Raw genomic sequence first — 21213 nt, 5'->3', positions numbered from 1 at the left:
AATAAATCTTTAAAAGGTCTTTGTTTACTCCCAAATGAGCTGAAATAATAGAATGGAAAGGGTGTCCCATCTCCCCCCACCCTTCTACAGTTTAAAGCCAAATCTAACCCAAAAAAATAGAATAAAGGCTTTGTGATGCCTTTTATTCTGGCCAACTTAATTTTATTAGAAAAATTTAAAAATATTTATATTTAGAATCCCAAAATTTGCATAATAAGTAACATACAGTGTTTCAGAAACTGTCAACAAAATCTGTTTCATGAACAAAATTATTCCATTTATGACACATATACATATATATATATGGTTGCCTACGATTAGGATCCACAGATATAGTTGTTCCTTCTGGTAGTTCACAAATGTACGGTCGTAAATAGAAGCAGCTTGATGTCTCCCAGTTTTGTGAAGTTTTTCCGGTGTAAATACTCACACAATCATCTCTACCTGTAAAGAAAGACATATTGACAGTACTGCAAAACTTGATTTAGAAAGTAATTAGCTGTAAATACAAAATGAGGACAAAATTTATTCAAATATATACTGGAACTTCGTGTTCCTGTGTTTTAAATTGATTGTGTTTGAAACAATTAATTAAAAATTCATGGAAGTCGTGCAGATTTGGTTTTATAACACTTTGAATGTTTTATATTTACTACCAAATAGAATGAGAAAACAGAATGAAAAGGTGTTCTATTTTACCGCACCCTACTATATATGAATAACCTACAGATTTGGGTATATATGTGGTAACTCATAAGCGAGCACAGCAGAAATGAAATAGCACAATGCAACATAACTCTTGGAGTTATAACAATAAAAACAATAACTTTATCTGTCTCTTTAAATACGGTAGCAAAGATTTAGAAATATTCAAAACGAAAACGACAGGATATAGTGACAAAGCAACAGTTGTAAAAACACGCTTACAGTTAAAGACATTTTTACATTTAATTGGAAGAAAATATGCGTGATCTCTACATCTAGTTGTCTGCCATACTAGGATTAATTTGTGACATGCATATAACTAGCTATGTGTTTGTAGCATGTAGTAAGTTATACAGAATTACTTAAGTAATATTACCTGGAACAGTTTGTGGCATAGTAACATCCCAATCATAATAAACAATTGGAGTATTATCAGACCACAGGAAAGTATCGTCTTGTGCGGCATCAGATGCTCCTAACCAGATTTCTTGAAAGCCAGCGTCCTGATATTGCTCCAACATACTGTTTATCCTTCCCTGCTCAGTTGCACTAAATTGAAAGAATGAATAAATGTAAGTTATTTATCTTTGTGGGGGAAGTCAGTCATTATTACACAGATGTTCTGTTTTATACACTCTGTGCCCGCTTATGAATTAACACATATGTTACTTTGTTGGTGAATTGTTAAGGTGTAATTGTTGAAGATTTTTACGGTGTCGTGGCAAAGTGGTCAGTGCGTTTGAGAAAATCATGAAAAAACAGTCCCAAAAAAACACCATAAAGAAAACTGGTAACTCGTAAGCTGACACAAGATGTATGAAACAGAACATTCATGTTATAAGTTATAACCACTGTTGTTTTCCAGCCACAAGAGAATAGAGCAAGTAACATTCGATCATATTACGTATATGAAACAAATAATGTGCTTAAATGCAATCATCATTGTATTACTTAGTATTTAACTTAAAATCTCATACTTTCACTTACTCTAAGATTTCCAGCAGTTTTCCACCAGTCTTGTGACACAGACCATTTGCATCATACCAAGTTTGTGCACGATTTGCGTTGATAACAAACTCATAACATTTACTCCCAAGTAATGTCCAACCATAGGGACAACGGCCTTTTGAAGAAAAAGGTATTTTTAATCAAAAATAAAAAGTTACATTCCTAAATGATGTGATGTATTTTATAAATGTTAAAATAGATAAATTATAAAACAGAAAATTCCACCTCAAAATTGATTACTTTAAAATTATTATTTTAATTTACTACAAAATGGGTGCAGACAGTCATTAGTAATATATCATTTACACTTAAAAAAATGTTTGCAATTTTTTTTAAAATTTACCTGCAAGACCTCTTTGACAAACATATTTTAATTCATTGCTGCATTTTATTTCACTCCATTTATATCCAAGTTCTTGAGTTACTTTGACACATGTGCTACCAGCATATGGTGTTCTGTAAAACAGGTATTAAAATTACACAAGAAAATTACTACAAACTTAATTTTTACTATGTTTTTATAAAAAAAATGTTATGAGGTAACAGTATATGGTGTTATAACAAAAGTATTAAAACCCATTTTGTATTAGTAGTACCATGGGGTAAAAGAATACCAATAGCACATAATGACCGATATTTCTGTATGGTTTTTATCCTTTTACAAACTTTTTCTTTAAGTCCTAAGAATACGTTAATATATGAAAAGACAAATAAAGTTATGATATGTTATTATTAATTTACACTTAACTTACGTTTTGTAAAAAATTATCATGTACACACTTAATTAATTGCACATAACTTATGTTGCCACCGTAATCTAAGAGACAAACAAAAGTTATTATTATTATATTTAATTATCTCTCACTTGCTCAGTGGTTGTCCTGAAGCCCATTGCGCATACGTGCTTTGTGCTAATGCAGGGTTGGACCAATGTAATGTTCCTGGTGTATCCTGTTGTAAATATCAAATGAATATAACTGACCTTTTCCTCGCGTGCCCAGAAAATGACAGTCGTTATAACGCGTGTGTTTTGTTTCTACACCTCGTGACAGCTTACAGGTTATCAAGTATGTTACTTTGTGAAAAAAAAGCTACTTTGTGGGTGATTGTTTTTTAGAGATTTTATGTTGTTTTTATGCATGGTTGAATTTGAACACCCATTAGTGACCGCTGGGTTGGAGAAATTGTCGTTAAGTGTCTTGCCCAAGGAAACATACGTCCAGAATAGTAGCAGCGACAAGCCTTGAACCCATTACCTCTGGGTTAGAGGCAGGCACACTAACCAACTGGGCCCTGGCGTGGAACCTCTTGTTTATTAAATAAACTATTATAGGAACAAAACTTAAGCATTACCACATCAGAATATCCAAGCCAGTAATCACCAGAGCCAGCAATAAAAGTTGACACAAAACTTTGTTCAGCATCGTTTGCAATAGAAAGCAACAAAGAGCCTTGCTTGCTAAACAGAGAAATTTTTAATTTTATTTAAAATGTTACCCTCTTAAAATATTTCATGTTGTAAACCATAATTTAAGATGTGCTTTTTCTGCAAGTTATAAACCAACACTGTTTAATCTAAACCTTTAATTACATGTAGTCAAACGTTTTTGAATAAGTTACTCTACACCAAATTACCGGCAATCTTCAGTAGCTTCTTGCCATTGTAAACTTGATGACATAGCTTTGTAACAATTCTGCGCATTTTGTGTCCAACCTATTGGACAACTGGTGGTATCCCCTAAGAAAATAGCAGCAGTATTAACACTAAACAACACAATTTCATTTTAAAAACTACCAGTAGGTTTGCTGCAGATGAATGGATTAATGTTATCACAACTGACATCATTCCATTTTCCTTGATAACCCCTGGTAACCCAAACCTCAACACAATGCTCCTGGCCAGAGTTGTTTGGTTCGCCTCGCTTCCAATCGCTAAAAATAATAGAAAAAACATAAAATTTATTCCAAAAATTTTAAAATACTCACACATTGCAGGCAATTTTCATGATATTAAATAAAACTACAAATAAAGTCATGAGAATGTTTTAAATAAACCGTCTTTTTTATACAATATTTAGACTGATTTACTTTATTATTTGGTTGTAAAAATGTCAATTTTTGTCTTCGTAAACCCCCTCTTTTGTACTGTTTTATCTTCAGCATGTTTTTTATCAACGCTGATCCGAAACTTTCATTTGCATTAAAATTTTGAATTCCGTTCACATGTTCCAAGTCATAAGTAATAAAAAGTGATTCATATATATTTACTTACGGAACGCCTGCCCCTAAAGTACTTCCATCTGACCAAACAAAATTATTTTCCGTTTGTAAATCATTTAAACCGATCCACCATTTTGTGTCTTGCCAGTTAACAAGATAATTGTTGAACACCCAATCCTAAAAGTTCAATTTAAATCAAATTCAAACTGTGCTCTAACTATTAGCTTAAAGTTTTTGATGGTCAATGTACGTTTGTTAAACTTATTATTCAATAAACCTTTGTTATTTCAAAACAATAGGTATTTCCTCAATTTCTGCAGAATCATGTTTCAATTAAACCAAGGTAAAAATCTTCTATATTTCTAATGGGGGAAGATCCTAGGCACAACAGGGAAGAAATATAAGACTTTCTAACATAAGAATATTAATACAAAAATATTTAAAAAAAATTTTTTTAGACATAATAAAAATGATTTTCAAAAGCTATTAGAAAAATACAACATCGTAAAAAAAACAGGATAGATATATTTTTTATGTATATCTATCTTTGACAGATATTGAAAAAAACTTTCAAGCGCTATGAAAAAAAAATTTTAAACATACTCTTTCTTCTGCTGTAGCATAGACAGCGAGGTTTGCATCATTCTGTTCACACCAGGATTCCCCATCTGCCCAACTCATTCCTATCTCATGGCCAAGTGCTTGGTCGGAAAAATACCAACATTTATCGGCATGAAGTAACCACCCAGTAGGGCATTGACCTTGACCTTGAACTGGAGAAATAATGTAAGATTCCAACTTTTTGCAAATATAACACGGACTTATTACCTGTTGCTGCAATAGATAAAACAAACACCACCAAAGGCCAAAGCATGACGCTTGGTATTTGTAGCTTGTTGATAGTAAAAGTTATTTTACCAAGTACTGGCAACTAAAAGCTGCTTGAAAAACGCAACTTTTGGCGCTATTCAGGCACACAATGATAAACTATTAGCACTGTTTTAATAAAAAAATATTCTTTTTTAGGTAAAACATTCAGTTTTATGTATATATTGTTGTTTTTTTAAATTGATAAAACAATTTATAAAAAACAAAACATTCTCTAGCAAAATCTGAATATATTTTTTATACCAAATTTTTCACACTCAATCTGTAAACATGCTCTGGTACACTGCATATTAATTCAGAAGCACATATCAATATATATCACTGATTAAATACACCCAGTCACCTAACAGTACAGATTAATTATTCACAGTGCTACCTTCACACGTTGCTACATATGTTGTTTAATTTCATGCATTAACCTGGCTATGCAAGCACAAAGTCTAATTACTTAATGTAAAAGATTTATTAATTACAAACAATGCAAAAAATACCACAATCATGGTTAAGAAAAAGTAAATAAGAATCAGCACACAGTAGTTTTATTATTGTTACACCAAATTACTTTTAATGTTGTAAAATTAAAGGTATTGCACATAGTTACAAAAAGCTTGAGTGATTTCTTCATCAAATTTGAGAATCAGGAATTGAAACCTCCTGGTAATGAATAATATTTATTATTTAATTCCTATTTATTAAATTATTTTATTCTTTATTCCTAAGTTATTCCTAAAGATTTGTCAACTTAAAACAAGAGAATATCTTGTGTATGCTTACAGTGTGACTTTATACATCAGACACAAATACAAATACAAAGAAATTAAAATAAGTGAACATAAAAAAGTTTTCAACAAAATTTTAAAAAAAAATTATTTTTTTGTATAAAAAAAATATATTTTTCTGTATTAAATAATAAAATAAAAACAAACCTCATTAATTACGACAACAGGATTATCAAAACCAGCTTTTTCATCTGGTTTGCTTTTCGTTGAAGCCCATGTTGGCATTGCTGGCAAGGATATCTCTTTGGTGTTTTTAGATCTCATCATATAAAAGACCCCACCCCCAATCACAATGAGGGCAAGTACCCCGATAATTATCCCCACGATGGCGCCAGCGCTCAACCCACCCGATTGGTTGGTAGGAGGGTTGGACGTGATTGGTTCATCTGTACCTGGATAAATGTGTTTTTGAGTTAGTTGGTTTTAAATGAATGAATGAAACATGTTTTATCCTCGTATGGCGGGAATAGGACAGTCTTTATAACCAAACCAAAGAATTTCAATTAGACCAACTTATTGAATAAATGAATGGAACTTACTTTTTTCTCATGACCGCAAAATGACAGTGGTTATAACACGGGTGTTCATACACTACTGCCAGCTTACGAGTTACCATATATGTTACTTTGTAGGTGACGTTTTTTTCATTTTTTTTATGTATGGCAACTAATTTGGACAACACATTAGTGACCACTGGGTTGGAGCAATTGAATTGTTTTCCATGTGACTGAGGTTAATCAAGTTTTTTACTGATTATAATAAATAAATGTAATATACCGAAAAATATTATGTACGCAACAATGTAACAAAACTAATAGCTGTATTAATTAGTAGGATTTCACAAGGTTTGCTCCTTTTTTCAACATGCTCCAACTGTTACTGAATAAAAATGATTTAGAAAAATTTGTATTAACTGTTGTTTTTTCTGTATATCCTGTCCTTTTGTTTAAAATATTTCTAAATCTTCACAACCGTAATCGCAGAAACAAATAAAGTTATTATTATAATATATTATTATTATATTGTTAAATTAGTGTCAACAAATCAAGGAGCTTACCATAAGGATAATAACACCCGCTGAAATTGGAATTGGAATAAATTGGATCGTAACAGCATCCCCGTCGTAAGCATAAAGATTCTTCAATAGATAAATATCCACATTCTATTCTATTTTCTGGGTCAACTTGTGCACATTTGGACAACTCTAAAATTTAGAATTCTTTAAATAGTTTTTGAATTTTTTAAAGAAGATTGAAACGAAGGTTAACTTATGATAATTGATTTAAAAGAAATTTTTAAAAACATTTATTTGTCTCAAAAAAAATAAACTAAGATCTAAGTACTGCTACTACAGTTTAGTTAAGATAAAAAAACTATTATTTTACAACTTTTAAATGACACAAAACATGCTCTAAAATGTTCATGATTCAGTGACAATGTCATATTACATAAATTAACTTTTAATGCAAAGTTAAACTTCCGGACTTTCAATTCAGCGACAATGTTACATTATTTATTACTTGTAATGCAGAATTAAACTTCAGGACTTTTAATTCAGTGACAATGTCATATTGCATAACTAATGCAAAATTAAACCTTTGGATTTTTTGCACACATAGCCACGAGCATTCAGACAATCCACGTCATTCCACGCTCCACTCCATGGATACATCTCAACGCAATCTTCTCCTTTCAGTTGTCCATTAGGTTCACCATCAACCCAGTTAAAAAAGTCAGCAGGTGAGTTATCAGACCACTTCCAACCAGCTGTGGAGGGTATAATGTACAATTCAAATACTGCCACCTCGAAAAATGTATCTACCAAACCTGACTCTAATCAACATTCTTATTGTTTGAATTCATATTATTTTAAACCCAATGCCTAAACTCTTGTTGGTAGAAATACACCAAAATCTCTGGCGCTGTGGCACATTTGGTTAGCACGCCTACCTCTAAACCAGAGGTTACAGGTTTGAGGGTCAATGGTGTTACCATTGTTTGGGTATGTGTCCTTGGGTAAGACATTTAAAGGCAATTGCTCCAACCCAGTGGTCACTAATGGGTTGTCTAAATAGTCAGCAATACAGAAAATTCAATCAACTGCAAAGTTATAATCGTGGTAACCAGAACATCCGTTATAATTACAGTTTTTTTTCTCAAGAATAAAAAACTTTTATTTATTCATTGTACCTTTTTGAACAAGTTTTCGCAAAGCCTAAAAAAGTTAATACTTACTAAAGCCATCACTCTGTAATCCGATGAAAAGATTATGACCGGTTTCGGTAATAGTGCTCACAACAGCTTGACATTCATCTTGTGAGTGGAAACTTGCAAGTGATGCGCCTCGTGATTCACATTCATATAATGCTTCATACCATGAACGATAGTTGTCAGAATACTGACCTGTCTGTAGCACAAAAATAAAAAAAGATAAAGATAAAATAATATTATATATAATGCAACTTTGTAACAGAATTTAAAAAAAAAACAAAAAAAAAAATATAACCATAAAAACTTATTTGTCTTTTCAATTACAATAGCAAAGATTTAGAAATATTTTAATGAAAAGACACGATATAGCAACAAAACAACAGTTGTTAAAACACGCTTACAGTGAAAAACATATTTACATTTAATTGGAAGAAAATAAGCGTGGTCGCTACACCTAGCAGACAAACGAGCCATTTAAATGAAAAGTGCGCATAAAGACATCTTGCATAATTCACTTTTATTCCCATTGAATCTATATTAAATACCAAGTTAAAATCATTCAAACCTCAATAAAATAACAGTTTGTTCCGTAAGCAAAGAACCCAGCATCACAATTGCCTTCACCGGGGTCTGGCGTGGTTGGTAACGTTATAAGGTTCTGTTTGCAAATATATGGACTGGAACTTGTTCCACAAAGGGTTTGACCCATAGCTATCCATGTCCCATCACTATAAATTAATTACACAACTTTATTTTTATTGTAACAATGACGTCTTTTATTTATTGTAACAATGACGTCTTTATTTTTTTCCTAAATTTTTTTCCCCTTTCACTGTAACAATGACGCCTTTTTTTAAATAGTTTTTTTCTTTCTAACCATATACAGGCCTATCACAATTTCTGCTTAAATATTTGTATTGGCAATTGTTTGTGTATGCACTTCATGCTTGTAAGTAACAAGTATAAAATATGGGCGTATGTCTCCTTGGGCAAGACACTTAACGACAACTGCTCCAACCCAGTAATCACATGGTAACTCATAAGCTGGCACAAGTGTATTACACAGAACACTCAGATTATAACGACTGTTTTCATGCCTAACTTTAAGATATTAGATTTTTTCAAGTTTGTTGCAGTTAATATGCAACTGTTTTAAAAAAAAGTTACCAAATTTTGGGTATATGTTTATATTATTATATTTTCTCCACTATAAAGTAAGTACCTGTTCATTATAGCACAACCTGAACCTTCACCAAGAGCTGCAGAATTTGGTTCATTTTTCGCCCAGTTAGTAAATTCAACGGGCCATCCATCGTCCCATTTAAATGACGTCACGATATCAGATGTTCCTTCATCATCTACTACCACCTGGTGGTGAATGAATGAATGTAACTTATTTATCCTCACGTTGACTCGCATCGATAGTTATAATATTAATATAATAATAGGGTTTATTTGTGTCTTCGATTACGGTAGTAAAGATTTAGAAATATTTTGAAAGAAAAGACAGGATATAGCGACATGACAACAGCTGCTAAAACATGCTTACAGTTAAAAACATATTTACATTTAATTGGAAGAAAATAAGCGTAGTCCTACACCTAGCAGACAAACCAGCCATTTATGTTTAAATATTATCAGGTTAAACTTCTAATAGAAACAAAAGTGTGCGTAAAGACAAGACCTGTACAACAGGAGGAGTCAGCTTCAAAGCGAGTTAATCAAACAACAGTTGTTATAATACTGACAGTGAATGAACAAATGTAATTTGTTAATCCTTATGTGGTAGGTCATGACAGTTGTTATAACATTTGTGTTCTGTTAATACCTCATGCCTGCTCATGAGTTACCATACATGTAACTTTCTGGGACAGTGATTTTTTTGTTTGTTTATCTATGTGGGTGACAATTTGTACAACCCATTAGTGAAGACAAGGTTGGAGCAAAGGCCGTTATATGGTATGCACAGTGACACATGTAACTATAATGGTAGCAGCATCAAGCATTGACCCATATCTTTTGGTAATGATGTATTATAATAAGTGTAATAATTCTAATTAATCTACTTGTTTTACCTTCACACGAATGGTTAAATAGAGTACTGTGGGGGAGGATGGGACACCTTTAGCACATAATATTCAAATATCCTGATCGTATTTTAAACTATTAACATTGGTCTATGGGAGTCGTGAGGATACAGTTTTGTAAATCTTTGAATGTTCTTTGTTTCCTATAAATGGGACAAGAAAGTAGAACGAAAAGGTGTCCCATATTCCCCCACCCTACTATATGTTGAAAACTTACCTCGCTTGTGAAAGTGAGACCAAGCCATAAGTTGTTGCCACTTTGAAGATTTCTCCAGAATAAACTTTTGTAAAAGTCGTTTTCATAAGCATCAGCAATGCTTATAATGTAACTGTCACCTGGAATAAATTCAAAATATAATTTCTTTACAAAATATTATAACATTATATATTTTAATTTATATAAATTCAAATTTTGTAACTTTTGATTCTAATTTATAAAAATAAATTTTGTAACATTAAATTCTAATTTACATAAACTTAAACGCAAATTAAAATTAGATGCAACTTATCAAAAATTTAATATTGTAACTTTAGATTCTTACCTTGTGCTTGGCAAGCAGCTGATGCTAAACTTCTAGTTGAAAGTTGATCAACAATCTGGTAACAAATCCCATTCCTCCATGGTATGTAACCATCTATACATAACTCAGACGATGGTTGTGTGGGGTCAGATAATGAAGGTTGTCTTCTTGTTGTACAAGCATATGCTTTGTATGAATAACAACTTGTGTCTCCCCATTTACCATTTCCTGATCCTGATTTCATCTCAACACAAGCATCATCCTGTGTTTTAACCATGTATCACTTTATGTTTTAATCCTATATCATCCTTGTCCGGCGCCGTAGCACAGTTGGTTAGCACGCCTGCCTCGAACCCAGAGGTAATGGGTTCAAGGCTCATTGTTGCTACCATTGTGGGCATATGTATCCTTAAATCATTCTCTGTTTCAATCATATATCATTTTGTGTTTTAATCATATATATCATTCTATGTTCAATCATATCTCATTGTAGGACCTCACATAGTAGAATGGAATAAAATAGACCATATATATGGTTTAACCTTAAACACTTTAGAAATAAATTAGGTGTGAATGTCACTTATTATATATATTGAAGCTGGTTAATAGTAATTAAGTCAATTTACTTTTACTAACCCGCAACATAAGGGAGAAAATGGTAAAAGTTAATAAACAGAGTTTGAAAGTAAAAACTATGTGATTACTCACTCCGTAATATGCATTTGGTTCACCAATGTCCCAGTTTGTGTAAGTTACTTCCGATTGATCGTTCCAAAGATACGTCAATGCATTTCCACCGGACAAACCCAACCACAAGTTTCCATTGACAGATGGCAACATACTTGCTACATAAGCCTGGGTTTAAAAAGTGCCATTTTTAAATTATTTTATAAAAAGGGAAATATTAGGTTGAAATTTATATTTCAAATAGCAAGCTCTTGTGTATAAAAAGCGGACAGAAAAAAAAAAAACTTTAGGCTTTGAAATTGATATTATAATTAATAAATTCTTGCGCATAAAATGTAATGCATGAATACAAATTCTTATACAATGTATATGTGTCACATATGTTTTGATTTTATATATCAAGATAGGCAGACACAATGTGTATGAAGCATGTATAAATATCAGACATATATATATATGTGCACTAAGACACACTGTTTCACCAAGGTAATAGGTTTAAGGTTCGTTGCTGCTATCATTTTGGGCATATTTGTCCTTGGGCAAGTCACTTAACATTAATTGCTCCAACCCAGTAGTCACTAATGGGCTGTCCAAATTATCAGCCATACATAAAAAATCAAAACAATTCAAAAAAGTAATTACACAAAAAGTAAAGCTGGCACGAGGTGTATGAAACAGAACACTCATGTTATAAGTTATAACGACTGTCGTTTTTTGGACACGCGAGAATAAAGCAAGTTACATTCAAATTTTCTTACCTGTTCATAAGAGTTAAGAATAGAAACAGCTTCAGCAGATAATGCAGCACATGCATCCAGCATATCATACCATGTAATTTTATCATCTGATTTCACTCCCCCAAAATACCAGCATCGATTACCATATGAGTAAAAACCTTTTTTAAACAGAAAAAATATTGTTTGGGATTCTGTGTGTGTTTTTTTACAAGTAGTATAAAATATTATATTTCTATTTAGTATAAAATAATTTATTTTAAAAATAATGTATTATAAACAGAAACAACTCTGGTCTATTTTTTTAGTTTGGAATACAAGAACCAAGGATATACAATAAAGTGGTATATCCATATCTAAGCCATGTTACAAGGCCAATGTTGTGACTAAGTGGTTAAAAACTTGTATCATAAAGAATACACTGAAAACGATTTTTTCAATTTTACAAATGCTGATTGGCATGTTTCCAAAACACTAAATGGACTTGTTCCAACCCAGTGGTCACTAATTGGTATTTCCCAAGTCATCGAATAGTGACCTAACCCATATAGAATAGAAACCTCAACAAATAATTCAACATACCTGCAGGACACCCTCCGCTAGCAGCTGGGGTAGGGGGAACCACCACAGTATCTGACCCAATATATTTCTCACAAATATATCCAGATGGTTTGCCACAGTTGTTATCATTCCACAATCCCCCACCTGATGACAACTCAGCACAATCTGAAAATAAAAAATTGGTTGTATATTTTATACAAATGTAAAAAAGGGGTAATAATAATAGAATTGATTTGTCTACATTTAAATGCATTAATTTATTTTGTTTTTTGATCACATTAACGGAATTTTTTTAGTTTACAAAGAGAAAAAGACAGAAAGAAACTGTAAAACTACAGTTGTTACAAATGATTTATGGATACAACAAAAATTAAAATATATTTGATAAAAAGATATGCTCGTTACATCCTAAGTTTAAAATGCAAATAAATCTCTTTGATTCATAAAAAAGGATGATTTTTTTTTAGTTTTATCTGTTTTCCTTTGTTTTAATTATGACTAAGAATATATATAATAATAATTACCTTCTTGCCCCAGATAACCATTAGGTTCACCAGGTGCCCAATTAATGTAATCGAGTTGTGAATTATCGGCCCAACCAAACGTAGTTCCATCTCCACCAGCCATCACCTAAAGGTAAAATTTTGAATAAAAATAATCAAAAAATTTAGAAAAAAAATTTCAATAAAAACCTAATAAAAAATTTTTAAAAAATTTAATTAAGAAATTTTAATAAAAAAGTTTAACAAAAAAATGTTAAATAAAAAAGAACTATCAATACCACATGCCCGCTGTTAATTTTACATGTATGATTCTACTAGAAGAACTCGGAGCCATTCTGCATCTTCAACTACAGCATCCTAATGCATACACACAGAATCATACAACTGAGTATTATGATGTATACAACTTTAATACACAGTCAAAACTTGCTCGTTTTCTTATACAGTAGACACACATATTCTATTTCTACACATCATGTGTTCGGTCAATTTAAAACATGAACAACTTCTCCTACGTCCAACAAACCAGATATATTAGGGTGGGGAAAGATAGGACACCTTTTTGTTTTGTTTTCTCTTACCCTTTGGTAGTAAACAAAGAACATTCAAAGAATTATAAAACTATTTTCCCACTACTCTTACAAAACGTTGTTAATTATTTAAAGAATATTTAGATATTATGCGCTAAAGGAGTCCCATCTTCCCTCACCCTACCATTTATTATTTATACACCCCTACTGAGTTTCAAATGCACAAAACATACTTTATAGGTTTTGAAACCCATTAAGTTCCCACTTACCCTTAAACCAATCCACATATTACTCGCTGTTGTTTTTGAAGCACGACTCAATAAAAATGAGTTTTCATCAGCGCTGTGAATGGCCACAAGGTGTCCACCCCGAGCCGTACAATTTTTCTCAGCAAACGACCAACCCACAGTGATGTCATCAACAAATAAATAACATTTGTCAAGTCCATAACTTGGCTGGAACCGAATCTAAAATGTTAATAATAGTTGAAAATCATGGTAGTTTTAATACAAATATATTGAGTAATAATATAAATTATTACAAGTATTAAAAAAATGCAAATTAAATTTATTTTAATTATACTATTCCTTCAAATACAACAATAAAGGTCATGTAAAATCAACCTAGCAAAAAAAGGGGAAATAAGAGCAAAACGACAGTCGTTATAATTAACAAACGATAAAATAGATAAAGAAGCATTGTTTCATAGCTATGGCTGTTAAACACTTAAAGTGTAATTTCAAGAAAAGTTTGGACTCAGATTTTTGCTTATTGTGACAGGCACCCTATTGTGGCAAAAATCCATCTAAAAGGGTGTTGTCTTTACTCAACTTTCTTTGCAAGTTCTACGCGCTTATTTTCTTTAAAAAATTCTAAATTTTTTTTTAATTGTAAGCGTGGTAAAGCAACTGTTGTTTTGTCGCTATATCCTGTATTTTTATTTAAAATATTTTTAAATCTTCACTACCGTAATGGGAGAGACAAAAAAAGTTATCATCATAAATGTTAATTATGGGATCATAATTACCCATTGTTCGTCCAGTCCGCATTCAGTCGATGGTTGGCCACCAGGTGGTGGTAGAGTGGGTGGGGGACGAGGAAATTTATTTTTCGGAATTTTACAAATCCAGTTTCGAAGCGCATCACAATTTAAATCATTCCACCTGGGATGTCGTGTATTAGCAAATTAAACAAAGTACATTTACTATATTTAGTAAAACAATTTATGCAGCATAATATTTTTTTTGGGGGGGAGAGATTAAATTTGGTTTGAGAAATATAATACCAATTAACTTAAAAATATTTTCGTTACATACCAAGTTTAAAATAAAAACTCATTTATTTTTACAAAAAAAAAAGTTTTTTTTGGAACGTTTTTTTTGGAAAGAGTTTAAATTTGTTTTTAAAAATATGTAATAATAATCATCATACCAGTACAAAGATATACATCGTCAGTCTCTTGATTTATTGAAGTAAGAGACTGACGAAGCCATTTAGGCAAAATATATCTCTCTTATTGTACAATTGGTTGGACTTGATTTTTGTCTTTTACATTTTCGTAGCACCAGACCAGTACAAAAAAAACTTTTACAGTAGTTATACTTACGGAGATGAGTAACTGAACTGACTTTCAACACAGTTTTCTAAACCATTGTGGTCGCTTGGTTCCCCAGTTGCCCAGTTTGTGTAACTAACAGGAGTTCCTACAAAATATTAGTTTGGTAATAAATTGAATTTGTTTTATTCATGCGTGACAGAGCAATGACAATCATTATATAACACGGATGTTTTGTTTATACACCTTATTCCTGCTTACAAGTTACCCTGTATGTAACTTTGTGAGTGATTATTTTTATTTTTTTTTAATGTATAGCTTATAGTTTAGACAACCCATATGGGACAACTGGGTTGGAGTAATTGCAGTTAAATGTTTTGCCCTAGATACCTGTTTCGATTCGACTATTCTATATATGCAAATCTTTCGACGAGACATGTCATGGGACCTAAAATATATGCCAAATTGGCGTATTACCCCAATACTGATATAAATATGCAAAAATATGTTTTTAACTGTAAGCAAGTTTTAACAACTGTTGTTTTGTCTCTATATCCTGTCTTTTTGTTTTAAAATTTTTTAAATCTTTGCTACGGTAATCGAAGAGACCAATAATGTTATTATTATTATAAACACAATTTTACCGTCGGTCCATGCGTAACCACTATCGTCATCTAATGAGGTTAACCCCATCCAAAAGGAAGTGCTCGAAAAAACACCATCCTGCACAACAAAGTTGCTCACTGCAGCTTCCTCCTCATAACTATGGATTGAAACGAGATCCGCTTGTTGTGCTCGACAATGATCCAACGCATCTTGCCACGACGCGCGACTTGCTTGATCCGTGAAACTGTTGATCTAATAAAAGGAACTGAATATTGGAACAGGGGTTATGAACTAGTATATTTGTTTCTATAAGTTTAACTTGTAAATAATAAAACATAAATGGCTCATTGTCTGCTAGGTGTTGCAACCTCGCTAAATTTGCTTCAATTAAATGTAAATATGTTTTGAACTGTGAGCGTGTTTTAACAACTGTTGTTTTGTCGCTATATCCTGTTTTTCGATAAAAATATTTCAAAAACATCGCTATCATAATTGAAGAAAAAGGGATAATAATGCTTACCTGGTAGCACGCAGCAGTACTTTCATCACCATACCAACCCTTACTACAGCTTGCTGTTGGATCTATTGTAGTTGTGGATGGCTGTGTATAACCAACTCTGTCTTTCTCACAAACATAATATCGATTCTGACCACAAATATCAATCTGCCAGAAACCTAATTTAGAGAAATATGTACTTCAAAATTGTTTACAAATCAGATAGATATAGAAAATATACTTGTGTAAGTTCTATGTCAGTTTGAGGATATTTATTTAAGGTATTTATTGAGTTCAAAATAATTAATTCAATGCTCATAAAGTAGGGTTGGGAAGAAAAAACACTATTTCATTCTATTTTCCCATCCCATTCTTTCAAAGAATTATAAGACTGTATCCTCATGACTCCCATTGACCGTTGTTAATTGTTTTAAACACAATCGGAATATTTGGATATTATGTGCTAAAGGTGTCCCATATTTTCTCACAGTACTATAACTGGTAACACCTTTTGTATCTAGACCTTAAATACGTTTTTATTGATTTGAAATAACTTCTTTAATTTGGAGCTACAATATAAAATGTTTATGGCACAAATGATCTATATATATTTTAATTAAAACATCAAGTTTTTAGGTATTTTGGAAAAGTTTATATAAATAATTATAAAGAAAAAATACTTGAATAAAACTAATAAAACTCCCCAAAAGAACTTAACTTAATATTTAGACAAATATTAATAAAAATTTCAAGTTAAAAAAACATGAAATAAGTAAAAGTTTTGACATAGTGTCGTTACCTGTTTGGTCATCCATGTATGTACAACCATATTCGTTACCATTTCCACAATCCACCCATCTTCCTCTATACACTGGATCAATGCTACACCATGGTGTGTCCTTTATACCACCAGGGTGGTTATAAGTTGTACATTCATAGTATGTTACACCTTGGTATACAAATGGGAACGCACAAGAAAATCTTACATCTATAAAAATAAAGGAATTAAAAACATATATTTTTTTTTACTTATATATAACATAAATGGCTAGTTTGTCTGCTAGGTGTAGCGACCAGGCCTATTTTTTTCAATTAAATATCAATATGTTTTTAACTGTAAGCGTGTTTTAACAACTGTTGTTTTATCGCTATATCCTGTTGTTTCGTTTAAAATAAGTTATTATTATTAATTTATATAAAATATTAGAAATTTGCCAGAGTAACAAGCCCCAAGCACTAGTGCAATATTTTAAGAAGTACTTATCGGCAGTTACTCCAAGTCTCCTACCCAGTGGTTCCTTTATTTAAATTGCCAGTTATACGTTACAAAATATAAAAATATTCCTAAAAAAATAATTACACACAAAGTTACATACATGGTAACTCGTAAGTGGGCATGGTAACTCGTAGTAAAAAAGTTAAAAAGATACCCCCAAAATAATAACCAATAAAGTAACATATTTGGTAATTCGTAAGCTGGCACGAGGTGTATTAAACAAAACACCCGTGTTTAACAACTGTTGTTTGCCCGTTACATTAGTAAAAATAAGTTAAATGCATGAATGTAACTTACTTTACGAGACCGGAAAACGACAGTCATTAAACACAGGTGTTTTGTTCAATACACCTCGTGCCAGCTTACGAATTACCAAATATGTTACTTTATTGGTTATTATTTTGGGGGTATCTTTTTAAATTTTTTCACTATGAGTTTAAGTTACATACATACCTGGTTCATTTTTATCCCACTTAGTGTAAGTGACCAACTCCCCAGTCTCCCATGTGTAATACAATGAACCACTTTGTGTAAGTTTGGCTGATAACCCAATCCATGAAGTGTAACCCAGCCCTGCTGGAAGTGTGTTCACTGCCTGTGTAATGGTAAATGTATAAAAGTTAATTACGGATATATGGTATGCGTGTATATTGTCCAATGCTATTAACCCTGAGGTAATGGGTTCAAGGCCCGCCGCTGCTACCATTGTGGGCGTATTTGTCCTTGGGCAAGAAACTTACAGCAATTACTCCAACCATTAGTCACTTACAAATTTTCCAAAAAATAAAAAATCACCAAATAATAACCTTCAAAGCTACACATGTGGTAACTTGTAAGCTGGCGCGAGGTGTATGAAAGAGAACATCCTTGTTTAAAAACTGTCATTTTATGGCCACGTGAGGATAAATAAGTTGAAATCATTCATTAATTTAGAGTAAAAACATGTGGAAATTACCAGCAAAACAACAAACCAGGAGCACAGCAAAAAAATAAAGTTATATATATTAATTTAGTATAAAAGAATGAGAAAATTAATGGAAAAAAAACAGCTGTGAAATTTTAGGTTAACTGAATAAGAAAATAACAAAACATTAATAACACACCAGTGAAAATATGAATGCTTGTTCAAAATCATCATGAACACTTGCTAATGTTGCCCCATTTTCTTCACAATGTCTGTTGGCGTATATGAACATGTATTCGTCTGTGCTTGCTTTGTAACATGAAGACTCTAAGGAGAAAAAATAAATAAAACTTAAAAATTTTTTTTTAAGTTTTAGATAAATTTCTAAGACCCTTAAATGCAACACATTGAAATTTGTGAACCCAGCTATTTAGTATCTCATTTAAATAAAAAGTTAGTATAAATTATAACAAAGACATTTTATGTATTATAAACAATTAAACAGGTTATGGCTCTAATTCATAGACACATAAAACAAATCCACATAAACTCTGGCATATAAATATTATATATATAGTGCATACATCTTGCGTGACAAACAATATTTACAATTACTAAATAAAAAAATTTAAAATTAAGATTTTTTTTCTGCTCACATTTTAAACTATATTCACAAAGCAATAACAAATTTAATAACGTTTTGCCTTTCTTAGCATAAGCTCTGCTTTAGGGTCATTTTAATATAATTTTTATTGATTATTTTTTGCTTCTATAACAAACTATATACCAATACAAAAATAAATAAAATTTTGAGTGTTCTTATTTTAGAGTCAAACTATATACAAATGAATGAATGAATAAAACTTGTTTTATTCTCGTATAGCAGAAAACGACAGCCGTTATAACATGAGTGTTCATAAACCTCATGCCAGCTTACAAATTACTTTGTGGGTTTTTTTTATTTATGGCTGATAGTTTGAACAACCCATTAGTGACCACTGGGCTTGAGCAATTTTCGTTAATTGTCTTGCCCAAGAATACATACGCCACAATGATAACAGCGACAAGCCCTGAACCCATTACCTCTAAGTTCAAGGCAGGCGCGCTAACCAACTTTGCTATAAGGCCCGAGTAAAATACATTTTGTGTATTTCTATTTTTATATTAAACTATTGCAAATATAAAAATAAGATTATTTTACAACTTCTTACCATAAGCCCTCCATCCTGGATCACATCCTTCATCTATTGGAGGTTGTTGAGTTACGAGAGGTGGAAGAAGTTGCTTCTCACTTTTACACATGTACGGCAACAATTCATCGCATTTTTTATCGTTCCAATAACCTTCAAACCGGTAAATGTTCACACATCTGTGTGTCTGCCCCCAAAAAATTTTATTGTTATAAATCCTAAAGCAAAAGTATTACAATACATACAGGTCTAAGTTGCCGGTTTAAATCTGACAAAAAATAACATAATTATTAACAACAACAAGGCAATAAAAATTAACAATAAACAAACAGTCTTTAAAACATAATAGAATACCTTTGTTTGTATCTTTGATTACGGTAGCGAAGATTTAGATTTATTTTAAACGAAAAGACGGGATATACAGAAAAAACAACAGTTGTTAAAACACGCTTACAGTTAAAAACATGCTTACATGTATTGAAAAGAAAATAAGCGTAGTCTACACCTAGCAGACAAAGCCAGCCATTTACGTTAAATTCATGCTATGGATTTAAACTATTCAAGCAGAATTATCTGGAAAAAGCATGGTAACACAATAAACAGGAAATTGATTATGTTAAAACTAATTAACATAAATAAAAAAGTAGGAATGAAAAAATTATGTGTAAATGGACTTGTATAACAATTAAAATACGTACTGTTGATTTAGGTTCATCCCAAAACCACTTAGTCATTGTAACAGGAGTTCCATCTGCCCACAAGTAGTAATTAACTGTATCCAGATCGTTTAATCCAATCCATACATCATCTCCTAGGTCTGTAAAGTAAAATACAAAAAAATAAAGGTAAAGTAAACTGGATCTGTAAATAAAAGTTACACAAATTAAAGGTATTTTTTATATATTCTCACAGGAGCAGGGCAACTGCAGTCGTTATAACACCTGCGTTGTGGTTCATATACCTAATCTCCGCTTATCGGTAACTTCTTGACAATCGTGGTCTCGTGGGTAGACATTTTTGTTCTTTATTCCTACTTGTGATAGTTTTATTTTAGTGTATAAAGCATCATGTTGTTACCTGCAACATATACTTGCGATTCTATGAAACTATTTTCCCCTTCAGATAGAATGGACACCAAGTCACCACCTAAACTGATACAAGCAGATCTTGCATCATGCCAGTTAACAAGGATTCCTTTTGGTGATAAGTAATAACAATGATCCTTCCAAGCCAACCAACCATCATCACATCTCAAACCTGATGAACATAGACATAACATATTTAACAAGATGAGCATAGACATGACATGTTTGACAAGATGGGCATAGAAATAACATATTTAACAAGATGAGCATAGACATAACATATTTAACAAGATGAGCATAGACATAACATATTTACCAAGATGGGCATAGAAATAACATGTTTAACAAAATGGGCAAAGGCATAACATTTTTTAAACAAATACATAAAAACATAAAAATGTTTTTATCAATTTAAATTTTGAGCTTTGAATTGTGGGTTTAAATGAAACTAAATATTTAACAAGGGCCCTTTAGTAAGAAAATATGGTACAAGAATAGGTTATTACATATGTTCAATATATTTTAAAGGTTTGGTTTACATGTCAGTCTAGGCACCCCTATTATAAAGGAAAGGAACAAAATTTACACGTCATATTATAAATAATGCAACTATTTTAACTTATTACTATTATAATATTTACCTTTACTGTTACATTTAACATATTAC

The 21213-nt window shown here is 31.7% G+C and overlaps 2 protein-coding genes across 2 annotated transcripts in view; both read right to left on the bottom strand.

The window, feature by feature from the left end:
• The window catches only part of LOC149730877 (uncharacterized), a gene marked incomplete at its 5' end in the record, with an annotated part of 33280 nt that extends 28441 nt beyond the window's left edge, over positions 1–4839 (bottom strand). Inside the window, 10 exons of the mRNA XM_089885525.1 lie at positions 316–444; positions 1082–1254; positions 1693–1828; positions 2057–2169; positions 2579–2664; positions 3067–3172; positions 3349–3451; positions 3509–3645; positions 3986–4110; positions 4537–4839. Coding sequence (XP_089741651.1) covers positions 316–444; positions 1082–1254; positions 1693–1828; positions 2057–2169; positions 2579–2664; positions 3067–3172; positions 3349–3451; positions 3509–3645; positions 3986–4110; positions 4537–4839 — 1411 coding nt within the window. The remainder of the gene's footprint in view (positions 1–315; positions 445–1081; positions 1255–1692; positions 1829–2056; positions 2170–2578; positions 2665–3066; positions 3173–3348; positions 3452–3508; positions 3646–3985; positions 4111–4536) is intronic.
• A 426-nt stretch (positions 4840–5265) lies between these two features.
• Positions 5266–21213, bottom strand: part of LOC149730876 (uncharacterized) — a 34576-nt gene continuing 18628 nt past the window's right edge. The window contains exons 30-53 of the mRNA XM_089884138.1: positions 20539–20718; positions 20160–20278; positions 19483–19648; positions 18471–18598; positions 17821–17962; positions 16891–17079; positions 16116–16270; positions 15634–15847; positions 15041–15137; positions 14462–14597; positions 13704–13901; positions 12926–13031; positions 12423–12566; positions 11865–12001; positions 11128–11274; positions 10441–10681; positions 10116–10234; positions 9034–9179; positions 8377–8539; positions 7836–8007; positions 7197–7367; positions 6658–6804; positions 5748–5992; positions 5266–5475 (exon numbers count right to left, since the gene is read on the bottom strand). Of these exons, the coding sequence (XP_089740264.1) occupies positions 5446–5475; positions 5748–5992; positions 6658–6804; positions 7197–7367; positions 7836–8007; positions 8377–8539; positions 9034–9179; positions 10116–10234; positions 10441–10681; positions 11128–11274; positions 11865–12001; positions 12423–12566; positions 12926–13031; positions 13704–13901; positions 14462–14597; positions 15041–15137; positions 15634–15847; positions 16116–16270; positions 16891–17079; positions 17821–17962; positions 18471–18598; positions 19483–19648; positions 20160–20278; positions 20539–20718 (3692 nt within the window). The 3' untranslated portion in view covers positions 5266–5445. The remainder of the gene's footprint in view (positions 5476–5747; positions 5993–6657; positions 6805–7196; positions 7368–7835; positions 8008–8376; positions 8540–9033; positions 9180–10115; positions 10235–10440; positions 10682–11127; positions 11275–11864; positions 12002–12422; positions 12567–12925; positions 13032–13703; positions 13902–14461; positions 14598–15040; positions 15138–15633; positions 15848–16115; positions 16271–16890; positions 17080–17820; positions 17963–18470; positions 18599–19482; positions 19649–20159; positions 20279–20538; positions 20719–21213) is intronic.

This window comes from Ciona robusta, chromosome 9 (genome assembly GCF_009617815.1).
Source record: "Ciona robusta chromosome 9, ASM961781v2".
Lineage (NCBI taxonomy): Eukaryota > Metazoa > Chordata > Ascidiacea > Phlebobranchia > Cionidae > Ciona > Ciona robusta.
This window is presented reverse-complemented; position numbering and strand designations above follow the sequence as displayed.